An 18,233-nucleotide genomic window follows, 5' to 3' on the forward strand; every position below is an offset into this window, starting at 1 on the left:
GACTCAGGGCGGTGAACAGGCACATTAATAAAACAGCAATACCATAATATTTAAAAATATTCAAAACTAATTAAATTATTTGTCCTGTCCTAAAACCCACTATAATAATATAAAATTATACCCAATTTAAAATTTTAGAGTTTCAGATTTATGCCAGACCGGCCTCTTGGAACAGATAGGTCTTTAGGGCTCGGCGGAAGTGAAGTGTCTTTGTACGGGGCTTCTGCCTTTCCATGTTTGTTGAAAATCTTTTTCTTTTTCTTTCTCTCTATTTCTCTTATCATTTCCTTTCTCTCCGATGTTCCTGACATCTCTACAGTCCATTTTATCCAATCTGCTTTCTTGTCCTCAGATTTGTTTTGTAGTCTTAAGGGATAAGTTGTTTTTTCCAATTCTTGTAAAATTTTTCCCACTAGGTTTAAATCATGTTTTCTTGTTTTGTTAAGTTCCATTTTTAAGTCTCTATTTTCAATTCTATATCCATTTATCTGTTTTATTGCTCCTTCTCTGTTGTTGTTTTCTGGGAATTTTTTTGTTGTAGAGTTAACTTAGAAATAGATTGATTTATATTTTCAAAGTTATTTTGGATTTCTTTGTGGTTTAAAGTCATTGTTTAAATTAGTTGCAGTATACTATATCTCTCCTCCTATGAAGTATTTATGTTTTCTTGATATGTTCTTTCTACATGTCTCTGATCCATGATGGCCAGGAATTTGAATTTTTCTCTTCCTTTCTTTTCTCTGCAAATAGCTTTAGAGTTTCAATTAAATAGATATTTGTAATTCAAATAGCTCAAAAAAGATTTTTTCCCCTAAAATTTATAATTCTCTCTTTGTCTACAGCCAGATTATTGTCTTTTTTTGTCACAGCTGTTCTTTGTTATTAAAACTTTGAGGGTCACAAACACAGATTAGTTTTTCCCAGGTCTTCCCAGGTCTTATATTAAAGTCATAGCTGTCATAGTCTTCATCCACCATTAGGTTTCAGCAACTATTTGTTTTTCAATTTCATATATTTTGATCCTCCATAAAAAGATTAATTTGCTACTTCCATTGGTATAAGGATGGGGTGGAAATCCCCCTCCTTTCCTTTCGGAGATATTTTGCTACTTGGGGACCTTTTCCAGGAAATTAAATGTAGAATAGAAAAGAGAAGATTGAATTCCTCACCCAGTTTCAAGCACGCTGTTCACAGTTGTGCTTGTTAGTGCTTTTGGACTTTGGTTGCTAGTAGCTTGGGCTGGTCGATGCAATACGGCCAGCCTTTCTCCTATCGGGTTAAAAGGCTTTCCCCAAGTCAAATGGAATGGCCGCCGCCATTCCAAAATCACTGGAGCACCCTTCTTTCTTTTTTGTGTCTCTGGGGCGACTTAGACCCATTTATGGTCCCCAGGCAGGGCAAAATTAGCCGCAGGGGTTTGGAGAATCCTCAAGCCCATGACTGGTTGCTACCGCGCAAAACCGGAAATCTGTTGTGTATGGTTCTAAGGCTGGGTATAACTTGTTTTATGTTGATAGAGAAACGGAGGAAGGAGGTAGAAAATTATATATCTCTTTGTTTCCTTTTCCTTATTGACCAGCCCAGTCTTGAGAATGCTTGAAAATTGTCCATTGATAACACCAGGAATTCTGAACTTTCTATTTCCCAGCTGTTTCTAAAATCTCAAAATGAAAAGTGAAACCTGAAACTCTTTTGAGAGTTGTATTGTAGAGTGTTTTGCTTGTGAAGAGGTATAGTGACTAATAAAAGACACTTCTAGGAACTTTCCCTTAGATGTATAGAGACTTCTGATGGTAGAGACCTAGTTTTTGGTTGATGTTCTACCTCTGAAGATTCCTTCTGTTCTTTGGGGAACAATGTACAGGTAGTCCTTGACTTATGACCACTTATGACCATGGGGATGCTACAACGGTCGAATATGTGAAAAATGCTCATAGGTTACTTTTTCAGTTCCGTTGTAACTTCAAATGGTCATTAAACGAATGGTTGTAAGTCGAGGACTACCTGTAATGTTACTGTAGTGCTTCTCTTTAGCATCTCCTGTAATCTGGTTTCTCAATATATTTGAGAGAGCAATCCAATTAGAAATTTATTAGTTGCATTTGATGAAAAGGTTTGGATTTCTGGAATTGTACTTTAGTCTGAAATGCTATTTGCACGCAAGGTCAAGGTATGCTTAAAGATATCTATAATAGTGTTTACTAAATACAGTATTCAGAAAAGAGAGGTTGAAAGCAGTGAGAGTTGCATGAAAAGGGAAAAAGAAACAAACCTGAAATATTATATGTCATAAAGATTGAAATGCCTTATAGCTATGTGCAAACAAAAATTGTGTTAGGATTAAAACATAATTTTTAGCACTTGTGTGCTACGATTTATTGAAGTACTTGCCTAATAAAGGTAGACTGCTTGATGTAGATTTTCTTGATCTTTGTTTATATATGGAAAAATGAATTTCCATAACTAACCACACATGCAGGAAACATTTCTGGGAAATGGACATATTTGTGCTTCCTCCTTATTGTGTCAGCACAAAAAAACAACAACAACCCAGTTTGAAGGCTGGATTATATTCCTTGAACTTTGCATCTTTCTCTTTTTGAGAATCTCATCAACCCTATCCAAGCACATTAGTATTCCTGTTCCTTTTGACCCATTCACTCTTTTCTATATTTGGATGAGACACGGTCCTCATCCATTCTCTCTCAGCAACCATGTATTCAATCTCCCTTCTTGTTTTACCATGTATAATGTAGGCTACTCTCTCTTACCATTTTAAATACCCTATTCAGGGGTGGAGAAGGAGCTGCAAGTTGTAGTTCTGTGCTTGTTGAATTCACTGAGATTTTCTCCTTTTAAAAAAATCCAAAGAGGTTTTATCTATAATGGTTTTGCCTCTAAGCCTCTTTCTTTTGGGAAGATAGTTGTAACTCTATGTTACCACCTGGTGGTAGCACAGAACTGGTCTATAATTCCCAACATATGTTGCTTTAGTTTATTTTATCTTCTGATCTATTTGACAGTTGCAGCAGCTGTCTAGTCATTTACTCAGATGGTACAACAGTTGAGTGTTGAAGCAGGGCTGATTTTATTTCAAACCCCTTAAGACTGTAACAATTTAGTAACTTTAAAGTTGGGTTACATTGAGCAAGCTGCTGCCTGTCTGTCATTCAAAGGACAAAATGGGAAGAGAAGCCCTGTAAGCTAGTCTAAATTCCTTGAAAGAAGAATGAAATTAGAACTTATACTTATTAAAAAGATCTTTAACTCCTACATTAAATATTTTACAATAAAATTTAGCTTAAATGGTCTAGCTTTCTATTCATTCACAGATTATTCCCACAAAAACTAAGAAATTGATATGGTAAATCTTTGAGAGTTTTTTTAGCATCTATATGACTCAGCTGTGTTTTGACTAATACTATTTTTAACATTAACACTAGTAATACTTTATGTATTGATTTCTTGAAAAGCTAATATAGACAATTATCATTGAATCTCACAACAGTCCTGTAAAGGAATGTGCTATTGTTAGTCCAAATACTACAAATAAAAGGCATTGAAGCTGAGAGATAGCAGCTTGTCTAATGCTACTGAAATGCTGAACTGATATTTATATTGAAAATTACCATATTATCTAAATGGGCAGTAGAAGAGAGAAAGCATAGAAGGATCAACATAGTCAGCTAGTGGGAATACAGTGGGAATACAAATAAAGAATACAAAAATGCAGCTTTCAGTGTGCATTATTTGTAAGGTGACCAACTTTTTTGCAATGAAAAGAAGGACACAAATAAATTGAAGAAAAAAATATCGTAAATAAAAGAAACATTTTATTCATTGCAACAATAATACAGAATACATTATAATATGATAAATGCATAATAAAAACATTTGTAACAATAACATTTTATATTGTAATTATGCTTACATGCTGCGCCCCCGCCCGCAGCTGCCCCGCCAGCACTGCTGCCTTGCCGTGTAGAGCGGGCCCCGCAGCTCTCAAACACCAGCCGTCGACACACCCTGCCTGCAGCCGCCCTGCCAGCACCACCGCCCACCCTGTGCAGCCCCGTGTAGAGCAGGCCCCGCGGCTCCCACAGCATGGGGGGCAGCCGGCCACCGCTGCCCCTCACACCCCCGCCCACAGCAGCCCCACCGCCCCTGCCTCTTGCACCTGCAGCCATTATTGCCCTAGCAGGGCCAAAGATCAAGAGAAAGTGACCCTGGCGTTGCCGCTCCAGTCTCCTCCAGGTATCTTCGGGACTAACTAGGAGATGGTGCAGTTGGGTAGCAGGGAGGAGTGCAAAGTTCCTGCCAATTCGCCTTCGCTGCAGACAACTTACATGTGCAAAGTTTGCCGGCTGGGTGTTTTGGCGCGCTCAGCAGCAATTCCTATTGGCTTTCGAAAGCCAATAGCGGGAGTAGCACAGCTCATGCAAAAGTTGAAAAAAAAAACCATCAAAAAAAGGTGCCGGAACGCCGTTCTGAGCGTTCTATGAGAAAAAAAAAAGCCCTGCAGATTAGTCTTCAAATATTGAAAAGGAGGACATGTAGGAGGACACTTTTTGAGGGAGGACAAAACTTACAAAAGGAGGACTGTCCTCCCTAAAGGAGGATGGTTGGTCACCTTATTATTTGAAATGATAAATTTATCTCTATCAGTGTGTAAAGCTAAACCTTCTGTTCAAAAAGCCAGAGAGTGTTGATCCCCTTATTATTGTGCCAAGGTAATGACCAGCATAAAGCATACTTGCCAAAGTAAACAGAGCCCACAACTTCAGCTGCTGCCTGGCACTTCATTAACTAGGAATATGCTGCAGCCAACTTCAGAACAGGAAGCTGAATAGCGAAGGAGGAGAATTGTCACAATGGAACAATGGGCATCACAAAGGGGCAGAATTTCTGCCAACTCTAGATCAAGGAATGGAAGTTTTGTGCCCAACTGATGCCTCAATTACAGAACAAAGTTAGCTCAGAGTAGCAAATACAGGCTTGAAGGCCTTTTGAGATGATAAACAAGCCTGAACCATCTCTTTTAGGAGTACACTTGTAATCAATCAAAAAGCAGAGAAGTATTCATAAATATGATTGAAGGAAAGTTGTCATCCTCAAAATGAATTGGGCATGACAATTTGGGCATGACTTATGCACTCAGCCAACAACCAGCGAGCATTAAAACAAAAATATATTGACCTTGCATTGGCGATGCACATGATCGATTTTTTTTAACTTGTGGTCATTTTGTAAACCACCATCCCTACTTAAAAAAGTAGTCCTTAAAATGATACATGATACACTGTTCAATGCAGGGATGACAGACATATTTTTGGCACGGTTTACTAAAAAAATATGAAACAGGCACTAAAACTTTTCTTCGTACAAAAATTCTACCTCCCCACAAATGGATGCTGCCAGCGATGAGAGGTAAAACACAGGAACGGGGAAATGTTTGGTACTGCTTTTCATGGTGCTGTTTGCCCTTTTGATCAAGGAAAGTTGAACAATCTGCAAAGAGATCCTGGCTTGGCTTCCTATTGAATTAAACCTACTGTGGACATAGACTAGCAGTCCATACAGTTCATCACCAGGAAAAGCTGATCACCTTTTCCTCATTTATTCCCAAATTTCATTGCACTGCTTGCAGACCTTTCAAAGCTGAAACTCTTGTGTATCACCGACTAGCTCTTCTCTGCATATTCTCTTTGCATCCCAAGAGCATTAGGTCATGTTAGAAAGTGACTCTCCATGGAAACCCAGGTTCAGGGTACAACAAACAGTATCCTGCCCACCTGCTTAGTTAAGTCCTCCTTTTCTTCCCCAGGGGCAACCTTCTGTGTCAGACATTCATTAGCAGCCTTGGGTGTGAACTGTCCACCTGCAATATGAAGGCTGCCAAGGAATATGGAAAGGTCAGAATGCATCTGTCTCCCATCTGAGTGCAAAATGGCATGTCAACAGGCAAGGGATCTGACCTGTGTGAATGATATCTAGTTGTAAAAACAGGTGGCTTCACAGATTTGCAGAAAAGGAACAAGCAAGTGATCTAGTAAGCAGCTATTCAGTTATTAAGACTTATATATACATACATACATACATACATACATACATACATACATACATACATACATACATACATAGGTTGCCAAGCACCCAAATTGTGACCATGTGACCATGGAACACTGCAACAGTTGTAAGTGTGCAAGGATCAGTTGTACATCACTTTTTTCAGCCCAGTCATAAGTTTAAGTGCTCACTAAACAAATTGTCAACAGTCTGTATTGAAATCTTTTAATAATGATCTGGATAACACAACATTACTTATCTTCCAAACAGAATAATAAAGAACAGGTTTCCTTACTTTGCTCTTTTGAGCATCTTAAAGGGCATGTTTTCTTCTCCTTGCTCTATATTTACACAGGAAAAAAAGTATGCTCAACATTAACAGAAATGTTCTGAAACCTTTATAACTGCAGAATCAGCATCATCAACACCACTACCACTATCAGGCAATATACTCCCTCTCAGATATTGTATGTATTTGTCTATATTTGTATGTACCATGTTTCCCTGAAAATAAGACCCGGTCTTTTTTTTTTTGCACCTCCAAAAGAGGCACAGGTCTGATTTTCAGGGGGTGTCTTGCAACGGCAGTACTCATCTTGCAACCGACAGCCCCACAAAGCCAGCCCACTTCTGCGGCCGAGGGAGCAGCTCCATTCTCAGCTGCAGAATGAAGCTGCTCCTTTGGCTGCAGAAGAATGGGCCGGTGAGGCAAGTGTAAAAAAAAACCCAAGCCTTTACCAGAGGTTGTGAAATTAATTTGAAATTAAAGTTAACAGATAAATGGGAAATTAGCCAAGAATGTCCAAATGTGGGACAGAACAACAAATCAAGAACACCCTAAAAGAAGGCAGTGTCAAACCATTCATACTATTGCCAAAAAAACTACACAGGAAATGTTTGACACAAACACAAACATTACTTTTTAAATCCTTCCCTTTCATGCCTAGATTGCAGCAGACACTAAGGAAGCGATTGCTTGCACCCAGAACATAGTGACATAAAAGCAAAGCAAAGATAGTAGAAAAAAAAACACCATTCACCATTTTCATTCTTGCCAAAATAAAAAGGCTCAGCTTTGTTCTTGTTTTTCAGATAAACCAGTGTAAAAAACCCCCAAATTATTAACTTTTCAGTCCTCAAAACAAACTAGTATCCAAATTGAACAACTCAGCAAATGTATGTGGAGAAACCCTGAGTAAAACCAGGGTTCAAGAAAAGTAGTTTGTGCTTAAAAAGTTTGTGTTGATCTATCAACATGGAAACAGTGAATTTATATGAGCACCCCAGTAAAGGCCCCTTTCATTCCGCCTCAAGACTTTCTCTCATCAAAGCTTAACCACTGGTTCTCCAGAGACAGGAGAAGCATTTCTTTCCAGGAACATCTGGTACACATAAGTATGAAACCATCTGGGTAAGAGCAGTAAAAATAACCTTGATAAGTGGCTGTTAATCCTGTCCCATGGAACTGGCTGGACTTCCAAAGTCTTGACCTTTTGGGGCAGAGTGGAGAAGAGATGAGAGGAGTGGTTTGGTATAGTTCCCTATTAATGTGACTGGACAGAATCAGGTGGGAAGTAGTTACTATAAAAGGTGCTACATGGATCTGCATGGAACAGGTATTGAATAAGCTGACAAGGCAGGATTGACTGTTTAATCAACAAAATAGGAAGAAATACATGGAAAAGAGGCACATGTGCTCCAGCTCAACAGTTGCGGGTAAGAATCTGCTTTAGAAACTCTTACATTGTTATTTCTAATTATTGCATCTGCAAAACCTACAGGCCAAATGGTGCAACTGACTGAAAGTTCCTATGTCTTTCTTTTGCTTATTCTCTTGCATCAACTGCATTTGTTGCAACCTAAAAGGAATACCGGTATATAGAGCTCTTGGGGGGGGGGGGATCCCATTGTCATGCTTTTTTGGCAAAAGCCCTTTATGTTATCCCCTCCATTTGCTGTCAGAGCTTTGAAATGTTAGAAGTGAAACCTCTCTGCTTATAAATCACATTCTCTGCCTTAAAAGTACCTTTGCCAGTTCTGATAGCATTGATTGTGGTTGCTTTGTGAGAAAAAGACACTCTGTATATCAGCAGAAGCAGTCACTATTTAATAAATTGAGTGTATGCACTCTGGCATTTACCATCATTTTTCTGGGCCACATTCTGGGTTTTGTATTATTTTGCAGCTTGCTAAAACTGAAGAGTATCCGGTTGTCCTTCAGTGTGTACACAGTCTAGAACTTGCTTTATCTGTTTATGTAAACACTGGGGTGTAGATATTTCTGAAGTTTTGCCAGGAGGAATCATGTTCTCATGTTGGAATACATGTTGCTTCAAAACAAGTAAGGAACAGTGAGAGTAAATAAGTAATGCCACATTTGAGGACAAAACATCCATGCTCACTATAGAATATGTCTGCACAGTGAAATAATTATTTTCATGTAGTTATTCTATCTGAATCTACATGGTTTGGAGAATTAGGCTTAAATCCTGTGGGAGCCATTACATTCACTGTATAATTTTGGACTAATTTCAGTGTAATCTACTTCATGGGGCTGGTGTAAGAAAGAAATGTAAATAAAGGTTAAAGAATATAGCCTTAAACTGCTGGTGGGAGACAGAAGTGTTGTAAATAAAATATGTGGTCTTCCAGAGCTGCAAATCTGATTTATATCATAGCACCTTGTCAAACAGTAATTGAAGTTTCAAGCACATTTTAGTTCCCAATATAACATTTAGGGGCATGGCAAAATTCTCCACCGTGTTTGGAATTATGTTATTTCAGTCATCCTCCATATTGTTATGGAGTGTTGTGTGTTGGGGCAGGGGGGAATAGCGTACAGGTAGACCTCATCTTAAGACAACAATTATGACTGGAGTTTTTCTCACTAAGTAATCATAAAGTATGACCACTTTGCTTAGTAATGGCAATCCAAGCAGTCCCAGTTCCTGTTGTTAACCAAATCCCTTGCTAGGCAAGGCAACTTCCTCAGTAAGGGAAGCCAGCAGAAAGTTTCAAGTAGGTCAGCAAGCAGGTAAGGGCTACTGCCAGGTGAGAGAGAGTGCAAGGCTGTGTGCAAGTGAGTAGGTGTGAGGGAGGCAGAGTGAGGGTTGATGAAGTGTGCAAGGTGTACAAGGAGGTGGAGCAAGAGTTGGAACAGGGTATCTGGGAATGTGCGAGTGGCCAGCATAGCACAGAGGGACAGGTGGGTAATTGTAAGAGGTAGGGGAATTTTTTTCCAACAAGTTGTGACTTTCCCTGTTGGCTTTCCCATTGACTTTCTGGAGGTGGGGAAGGTTGCAGATGGCAATCATATGTTCATGGGGCACTATGACTGGTGATAAATGTGAGCCGGTTGCCAAGTACCCAGATCACAATCATGTGACCTCAAAGGTGCTGGGATAGCTGGAATTCCAGGGACCAGTCAAAACCACCATTTATTCAGTGCTGCCATAACTTCAAATGATGACTGAACATATGGTCATAAATTGAGGGCTATTTATTCAGCTTTTAAACCCAACCGACAAATAGAAGAAGTAAGGGAACGATCAAATTGTCTTCATTATTTTGCAAGATCCACCATGGTTCTTCTTACTTTCCACTAATGCATGCATTCTATTTCTTGAAAAAAAGTATATTTCCTTTCAATCCTATTTTATAGATCATGCACATGCAGCTTAAAGTCTATGTAGTATAGCAGCATTTGACAGCAAAGCAATGATTCCCAGCCACAGTTGTTGGCAGAATAGCACATCAAAGAAAGTCTGATGGTCTCTCTCTCCCCCTCTGCCTCTGTCTCTGTCTCTCCCTCTCCCTCTCTCTTTCTTTCTTTTGCCATCCATCTCATCCAGAGGTGACTCTAGGCAGTTTACAACAAAATAAAACCTGCAATACAAAACAGTAAAATATTAAAATAAAAATGATTAACAATTAGACTAAAAGATACCTAAAGAAATAAGCAATGAGGTGAAGCTAGAATCCTCAATCCATTAGCCACTGTCAGTACAACATCCCCCCCCCCCCATAAGGGCCCAAGCCAATTGGCAAAGTCAGGTGTTAAGGCCCCAACGAAAGGCCGTAAGGGCAGGTGCAGATATATAACAAGCCTCTAAAGGAGAAAACTAACAAGCATCTTATATATTTGACCAACATAATTACATTTTTGTTTTGTGTCCTGCAACTTTGACCGTCAAAATACTTAAAACTTTAAAATGCAGCCCATGGCTTCCAAAAGTAGCCAGTTGAGAAAGGGAAAATATTTATTTCTTTTGTGAGATTTATACCACATCCTTTTTCTAAATGAAAACCAGGGAATCAAAGGAATAATAAAATCCTTTTTTGTGCTTAGCAAGACAAACTTCAAGAAAGCCCCATGGGGATAAGGTGCTACTTATTTAATGCTATTGTCTGTATTCATCTCAAGTCCTCTCTATATGTACCTCTTTTTATTTCCCTGAAGTTATGAAATTAGTCCCTGGTGACATTGGAAAACGACTTGAGGAGATGGTGCAGCTGACAGCTCAGAATCTACCTCAGGTGGAGGTGACCAGTAGTTACACTATCCTCCGAGAACTTGGCAGTGGTGCCTTTGGGCATGTATTGATGGCAGTCCACCATCACCAAGGTAGGTCCAGATTCTGAAGGCGAAAGAAGAAATAGGAAAGGCTATGAACCAAAATAATTTGTAAAGGTTGTCCAGATCTGGAAAGTGATTTGAAGCAAAACAAAAGTGACCTGGATCTTGCAGGAATTCAGCTATATAAATCAGTTCAGACTCAGAAACACAAGTATGGATACTAATTTTATCTTTACTGTAAGGCTACATTAACAGACTGCAACTGTTCTGTTAACATCTTGCAAAAATATGTTGAGACTTTAGAAAGAGTGCAGAGAAGAGCAACAAAGATGATTAGATGAATGGAGGTTAAAACATACAAAGCACAGTTGCAGGAATTGGGTATGTCTAGTTTAATGAAAAGAAGTACTCGGGGTGACAAGATAGCAGCATTCCAATATTTAAGGAGCTGTCACAAAGAAGAAGGGATCAACCTATTCTCCAAAGCACCTGAAAGCAGGACAAGAAGCAATGGATGGAAACTAAACAAGAAGAGAAGCAACCTAGAACTAAGGAGAAATTGCCTGACAATTAGAACAATTAATCAGTGGAACAACTTGCCTCCAGAAGTTGTGGATGCTCTAATACTGGAGGTTTTTAAGAAGAGATTGGACAATGATTTGTCCAAAATGATAGTGGATTTCCTGATTGAGCAGGGAGCTGAAATAGAAGACCTCCAAGGTCCCTTCCAACTCTATTACTCTGTTAACACTGAAATGACTTCTCCCCTCCTCTCTTTTTACTCTCCAAAAAACTAGGTAGGGTCTCTTCTGAAATGCTTCCCAGTCCTTTTGTGGACTGAGATACACCTTTTATATGTTAGTTGTCCAATCTGCAACTCTTCTTCCTGACTCCCAAGGTCATTTCTACATACTATAATAATTTTCTCTAAGCATTAGCCTATCTTACAGAATTGTTGTGGGAATAAAATGAAGGAAGAACATCAAATGCATACTACTTGCATATCAAACTAGTTTAATCTAGAATGAGGAGAAGTTAGAACACTGGATTTCTTCTTCTTTCATAAACCAAACCCTCTTCTTTCAGGAACTCCCATGGCACTGAAATTTGTACATAAAAAAGATACAGAGCTACAGGATTTCCTTAGTGAATATTGCATTGCACTGACTTTGGGGGCGCACCCTTGCATTGCCACTGCCCTTGGGATTGCCTTCCAAACCCCCCAACACTATGTCTTTGCACAAGAATTGGCATTGGCTCATGACCTCTTCTCTCTCATGGTGCCAAAGGTAAGTACTTACAACAAATGATTTACAGCAGTACCTAAATAGGCGAGGTGATAAATAGTAAAACTGATGCAGAAATTATTCTTCAACACCCCTAATTCATTACCAAGATATTTCAGAAAGGAAAAAGGCTGTTACCAAAGTTGCTTTGTGATGCCAGTGGTGATATTGGACTAGACTTAGGAAGATTCAAGCCCACGCTCAGCCATGGGAACTCCAGTTGGTGTCTCTCATCCCAATTTTCTCAGTTGAGGGTCACTGTGGGGATGAATTATAGTAGTACTAGGCATGGCATCCTGAGCTCTTCTAGGACAGCATTCTTGAACTAGAGAGAGAGAGGGAGGGAGGGAGGGAGGGAGGGAGGGAGATGAAGAGAGGAGAGGGGGAGAGAGGAAGAAGAGAGAGGGAGAGGGGAAGAGGGAGAGAGGGAGAAGGAAGGAGGGAGAGAGAGATTCCCTCCTAAGGATATGGATAATATTTTCATTGCTCTCCTTAACACTGGAATTATTCCTGTTAAATTTAGATATTTTATATATATCATCTCCCTATTATCCAAGACTATCTAATCTATATCATGAACTTTCAGCCTATATAAACCATGCTTTTGGTGATGAGATTGAATTCAAATTTGTTTTTTTGGACTGCACAATTCCAGCTGGTTGATTCATTTCTTATATTGCACTCATGGGTAGAAGAAATATTTTGAAGCAAAAAGCATGTCTTTAACTGTTGCACACGTGTCTGTTGCTCAGAAAAAGGTGGTTCTTTCTACTATGAGAGAAGGGTAAATACTTCTTTGAAGATGGTATGAACTGTTTATAAAAAAATTCTAGATTATTTTGAAAATATATAACTAGAAAGAGACAGAAACTGTCTGCTGTGCTAGTTTTTGGATGCAAGACACTGTGTTTGCATTAAGTGATAGACACTAAACACATCCCAAGCTTATGCCGTTTTCCTCTTCTTGGTTATGTTTCAAGTTACTTCTTGGAAAGCTGCCTGAAATGTGAGTGCTTTAAAAGACTTTGTGTCCCTTTGCTGGCCTTACAGATCAAATAGTAAATCAACTGTGAGGTGTTAAAAAGAACCACCATATATTTAAAAGTACCCTAAGATCATGCAGAATCCTGTTTTAATTCTTCTTAAGAGTCCAAAAGGACCAGGCAGCAGATCCAGATATTTCTACTCATTTTTAGAACAGTTGTGATGCATGGTTTGCAAATGTGACCTTTTATTTCCAGGTTGGCATACCTGAGCAACGGGTAAAGCGCTGTGCCCTCCAGCTTGCAAGTGCCCTGGAGTACATGGAATCCAAAGGGCTAATCCATCGAGATGTCAAGCCAGAAAACGTGCTGCTCTGTGACCCTGAATGCCGGCGCATTAAGCTGACTGACTTTGGACTGAGCTGCCCAAGGGGCCATGCCATTAAGGCCTTGCCTGAAAGTCTGCCTTATACCGCACCTGAAATGTGTATCTTGGGCCCCAAAGCTCATCTGGAAGTCCAACCGAGCCTTGACACCTGGGCTCTCGGAGTGCTGCTGTTCTGTGTGCTAACTGGCTACTTCCCCTGGCTTACAGCTGTGCTCTCTGATCAGCATTATCGCAGCTTTGTCTCCTGGCATCGCAGCCCCCGTTTTGTTTCACTCCCAGCCCATTGGGAACGTTTCACTCCCCAAGCATTAGAAATGTTGCAAGGGCTCCTGACACCCAATCCAGCACTCCGTAGCCCTGCCAAGGTGATTATGAATTACATCAAAACACCTTGGTTGTTATTGGAAGTAAAGAGTCGAGTCCGACCCAGCAGGGAACTTCTTGGCACTACCCGGCGATGCTAAAGATCAGGTGTTGTAAGGAGAAACAAGAGGCTCTGAAACCTCACCTTAGCCCTTAAAGGACCAACGATGTCCATCAATTAATAAAGACACTTTGTTTGGTAAAAATCAGTCGAGCCAGAGAAACAGAGAAAAGATGACTGGAAAACAAAACAAACTGCTTACCAAGCAAAGAAGGAGAAGCCGACTCAGGGAAAACCTATGTCAGTCTTGGAAGTATTTCTATCTGATCTCCTGTCTCTGCTTTGGATCACAGTTTCAAAAGATTTGATTTCAGTCTTTCCTTGATCAAGAATTATCCCTAAAATTCTTAAGTTAAAGTTTCTTAAAAGGAACCAAGTGAAAAAGCCCCAAATACTCATAGCTTCATTCATTCATTATGGATCAGATAAAATGGAGTCAGCTTAAAATTTCCTATGAATGAATGGGGTAAAAATTAGTGATCCTGTTTTCTAGTCAAATGCAAGAAACATATTTGGTATTGTTATGAAGCATGGAGTCCTGTTTTTTGAAATCAGCCCAGGAAACTTGGGTATAAACAAAGATGATCAATGAAAAATTATATCATTCTTTGTCAAAAGCCATCTTATAGTATCTGCTGAGACATATCTAACTAAAGGATGGGAAAATGAGTTTCATTGCAAGAAGCCCTGTGATTTTTATGTGACAAAATTGTCCAGAGTTTCTGAGAGCATAAAAATGTTTAGGGATCTGAAATTGATGCTATTGGGATTCTAGCACTGTATGTATATGGCTGATTCAATGAATGCTATATTCACTCAAGTGTACAGTTGTAAATAAAGTGTATAGATTTATATTGTAAGCAATATATTGGTGCTTATATTCTTTTCAGGTTTTATTGCCTGACATTATTTTAGAGAAATATCATCTCAGTTTGAAGATGAGAGCCAATATTAAAGTAAATAGGAGTCAAATATAAAGCTCAGCTCTTTCCCTCTGACTTCCAAGCTACAAAATGCTTTCATTCCCCTCCTCTCACACTTTTCTTTTAGCTATCCCTTGTTTGGCCTTGTCGCTAATTATCATAGTCCTTCCTTTCTGGAATGAGACTTGGAATATTTTCCCAAACTCTTTTTATAGTTTACCATTTTTTTAAAATCCCTGCTTTTCTTAGCTTTTTAACCACACAGTTACCAGAAAGCAGTAATATAAGCAGTCTTCATTTAACAAGCATTTGTTTAGCAACTATCCAAGACTACAGTTGATAAAAGTAACTTACAACTCGTTCTCCCACTTATCACCATCACAGCATCCCCACAGCCACATAATCACAATTTGGGCAATTGGCAGCCATCACAGATTTACTATGGTTGCAGTATTCTGCGGTGACATGTCTGCCATTTGCAATCTTCTGATAAGAGAGTTAATTGGAAGGTTACAAGCCACAGTCATAATAACCACATCACTTAAGGATGAATTTTTCGGTCCCTATTGTAGTGTTAAGTCGAGGACTATTGTAGAATATTATAATAGAATAGACTCTATCATTTCAGACTGCAAATCACATTTCTTAAATGTTTTCCTTCATTCCCAATTCCTTATTAACATCCAATCAGTAATCAATCATAGTCCTCTTTTTATTTTTTTCTTATATTAACATCCAGATGTATGATATACTCCTTGTCAATAAGGTGAAATAAAATACTCATTTTATCCTCTGAATATTCCACCACATTACACTTTGCAGATAACAAAACTGGGGGAAATACACTCAGGCATTTCCATCTTCTTCTGGGCTCTCTTTTATATAGCTTCACAAATATTTGGTTTCCTAAAATCAGAATCAAAGGACTACTATTACCAGTTATAACCACAATTGCACCTGGAATTATGGTCCTACGTTGTTGCAGTTGTTAAGTGAAGCACCCATATGATCACCTCCCTTAATGACCACAATCCCGACTCTCACTATTGTGATCGTTAAGCTACCACATGGGTTGTTAAATGGAGTACAGGGTGCCTTGGGTTAGGGATAGCCTGTCAAAGCCCCTCATTGTGGCACATCCCGAACTCACATGTGGAAGAGGCATTTTCTCGTACATAAAAACAATGTGTCACAGCCTTAATTCATTCTGCCAGTCAACTCTATGAAGCAACTTTGACCTTTTCCAACCAAGTCTTTTAACTCACCCCTGTAAATACAAAATGCAATATCTCCAAAATCCTTGCAGTCTTTTGTGAAAACATATACCTGGTTGCTTTTAATGAAAGCTGTGGTATGAGAGATTGTGCAGAGGGTGGGAAAGAATAAGGGAATCAGTTGATAGATTGCTTTCTGAATGGCAATTCAGCCCAGGTGGGAGATATCTGCAAAAACAGCATTTCAAAGAAATTCTATCTTAATTCATGTATTTTTCATGATTCAATATTTACTCCAGAGCTTCATTATGGATATCTTATGGAAATCTGTATCAATCTTGCTTCTTTAATTTGATCTTGCTCGCTTTTTTGAACTTTATTGCTGGAGAAATAAAGAGCAAAAGGGGAAGGAATATGCATTCAATATTAGGCAAAGTTAAGCTGATAATTGGGGCATTTAATGGAAGGGTAAGAGCATCTGAAAAGATCCTGATGCTTGGAAAAATCAGGCAATCAAAAAAGACATCACGAGAAGGAGGCTAAGTATAATCATTGATAATGCAAATATGAGTTTCAAGAACTTGGAAAAGCAGTTACTGCCAGGCAAGCCCTGGCCTTGTATCAAAAGTCAATGGTGACCGAACAACTGAAAAACCTCACTGTATACACATATTGAGAAGCATGCTCACTTCAAAATAAAGGCTGAAGTAGATGAAGGACAAACAGGAATTAGCCCTGAGTATCTTTAAAGGCAAAAACCTGTTTATTAATCAAGATGTGCAAATATAAACTCTGACTACTTTGCAGGCATTTTTCTTATGGCTGATACATCTCGAGGTGGCAAAACTAAAGCTTTTTTGCTGTCTTCTTTTTCTACAGTATCCATATATTTCATATGCCAATGCCTCTCAGAAGTCTAAAATATATTCTTAGCTAATACTGGCTGGCTGGCTCCTAAGGAAGCCCCATAATTATTAGTGGCAGCAAAGCTTGGAGAATTATGCTCAAAACAAAATAAAGCACTAAAAATCTACTATTAATACATTTATTAGGGGGTTAGGTTAGGGGGTTTTGTTGTTGCTGTTTCTGTAATTGTTGCCAAGAGTGGTAGTTTTCCCTTTTGGCTTTTACACAGAGATTAATATCACTAGGTAATTTTGGATTTAACATAATCAGATTGTCTAGGGCAGAAAAGAATCTGCCCATTGTTGGTATTAAAGGGGTGGCGGTAAACTTAAAGTTGGTTAGGGCAGCCAGGAAAAGAAAGTGAGAAGTATGGCTCCATGTCTTACAACTAAGTAAAAGGTTGAACAAGTTTTGAAATCAAGTGATAACAATTATGTTGATGAGGACTGAATGTGCTATGCTGTGTGCCAATCTTGCTGAAGTTTAGGCAGATGGTGGAGAAGTCTAATCCTCTGCTTGTAAACTGTTTTTGGAAATTGATAGTTCAGGTGTGAAAAGCCAATGAGTGATAAAGACATGACCTCAGTGCTGTCAGAAAGGTTGTAGATGGGCATGTTTCAAGATTCCTATACTGTAAGAATCTTTTGGTATAGACCATCTTTTCTTCTTACACAATGCAGGCACTCTCAATATTATGCAACCTCGGATACAAATACATTGATTTTTTGTTTCAGCTAATTTCAACAAGGACAGAAATCTCTCCTGATCCTGATACCTTATTCCAGACAACAGAGCATGATGTGTTCTCAATGATAACTTAATTGCCTTTGTTTTAGCAGTGAATTACTGTTATATAACCAAAGTCAAATACTGTTAACATATCCTATGAAATCATGGCAAATGAAGTTTATAACCAATGGCAGCCTGCCATAGTTATTGCATCATAAAGTTATTTGATAGCTGGGGCAGACTTCAGGGATTGTTGCTCTCCTGGAGTCAGGGTCATGACCACACATACCCTCATGTAGTTAGGAGCAACATATCCTTTCCTGCAACTCTTTCCAGAACTTTTTGACCTCTTCTCAACTTTGTTTTGTGGTCATAACATGGGTATCATCTCAATGGAAGCAATGATGCTTGGTTTTTCAGGGGAAATCTGATACCAATACTTATTGGTGAAATTGCTTATTTCACCAATGTAAACTGTTATTAGAATTTATCCATCTTGACTGAATGTCTGAAGTCCCAATAAATTTCACAACACTCAACATTAACATTATAGGACAGAAAAAGTGTCTGTAAAGTTAATCTAAGACATATTATCTAGACTATTTTGCTAAGTGAACTTATCTTGGATTGATGCCAATGGACTAACTTTTCTAACTTGATGAAGAATTTATGATGCATTGGTAATGATGGGAAATTGGAAGAAGACTTTTGTTTTAATCTGAGTTTATGATCAATAAC

The 18,233-nt window shown here is 38.8% G+C and overlaps 2 protein-coding genes across 2 annotated transcripts in view; both read left to right on the top strand.

Moving 5' to 3' along the window:
- Positions 1-18,233, top strand: part of LOC107285328 (deleted in malignant brain tumors 1 protein) — a 138,884-nt gene that overhangs the window by 77,162 nt on the left and 43,489 nt on the right. The window lies entirely within an intron of this gene.
- LOC107285331 (serine/threonine-protein kinase SBK2) lies at positions 7,654-14,580 on the top strand. Its single transcript, XM_015813508.1, has 4 exons — positions 7,654-7,782; positions 10,526-10,690; positions 11,729-11,931; positions 13,170-14,580. The coding sequence occupies exons 1-4, from the start codon at positions 7,743-7,745 to the stop codon at positions 13,761-13,763; spliced, it is 1,002 nt and encodes a 333-aa protein (XP_015668994.1). The 5' UTR covers positions 7,654-7,742; the 3' UTR covers positions 13,764-14,580.

This window comes from Protobothrops mucrosquamatus, unplaced genomic scaffold (genome assembly GCF_001527695.2).
Source record: "Protobothrops mucrosquamatus isolate PMUCROS unplaced genomic scaffold, P.Mucros_1.0 scaffold160, whole genome shotgun sequence".
Classification (NCBI taxonomy): Eukaryota; Metazoa; Chordata; class Lepidosauria; order Squamata; family Viperidae; genus Protobothrops; species Protobothrops mucrosquamatus.

Excerpts from the sequence above, each read along its gene's own strand:
- LOC107285331 (XM_015813508.1), top strand. The coding sequence starts at position 7,743 with ATGGAAAAGAGGCACATGTGCTCCAGCTCAACAGTTGCGG. Across the intron at positions 7,783-10,525 it reads CTCCAGCTCAACAGTTGCGG|TTATGAAATTAGTCCCTGGT; the intron begins GTAAGAATCTGC and ends ATTTCCCTGAAG. Across the intron at positions 11,932-13,169 it reads TCTCTCTCATGGTGCCAAAG|GTTGGCATACCTGAGCAACG; the intron begins GTAAGTACTTAC and ends TTTTATTTCCAG.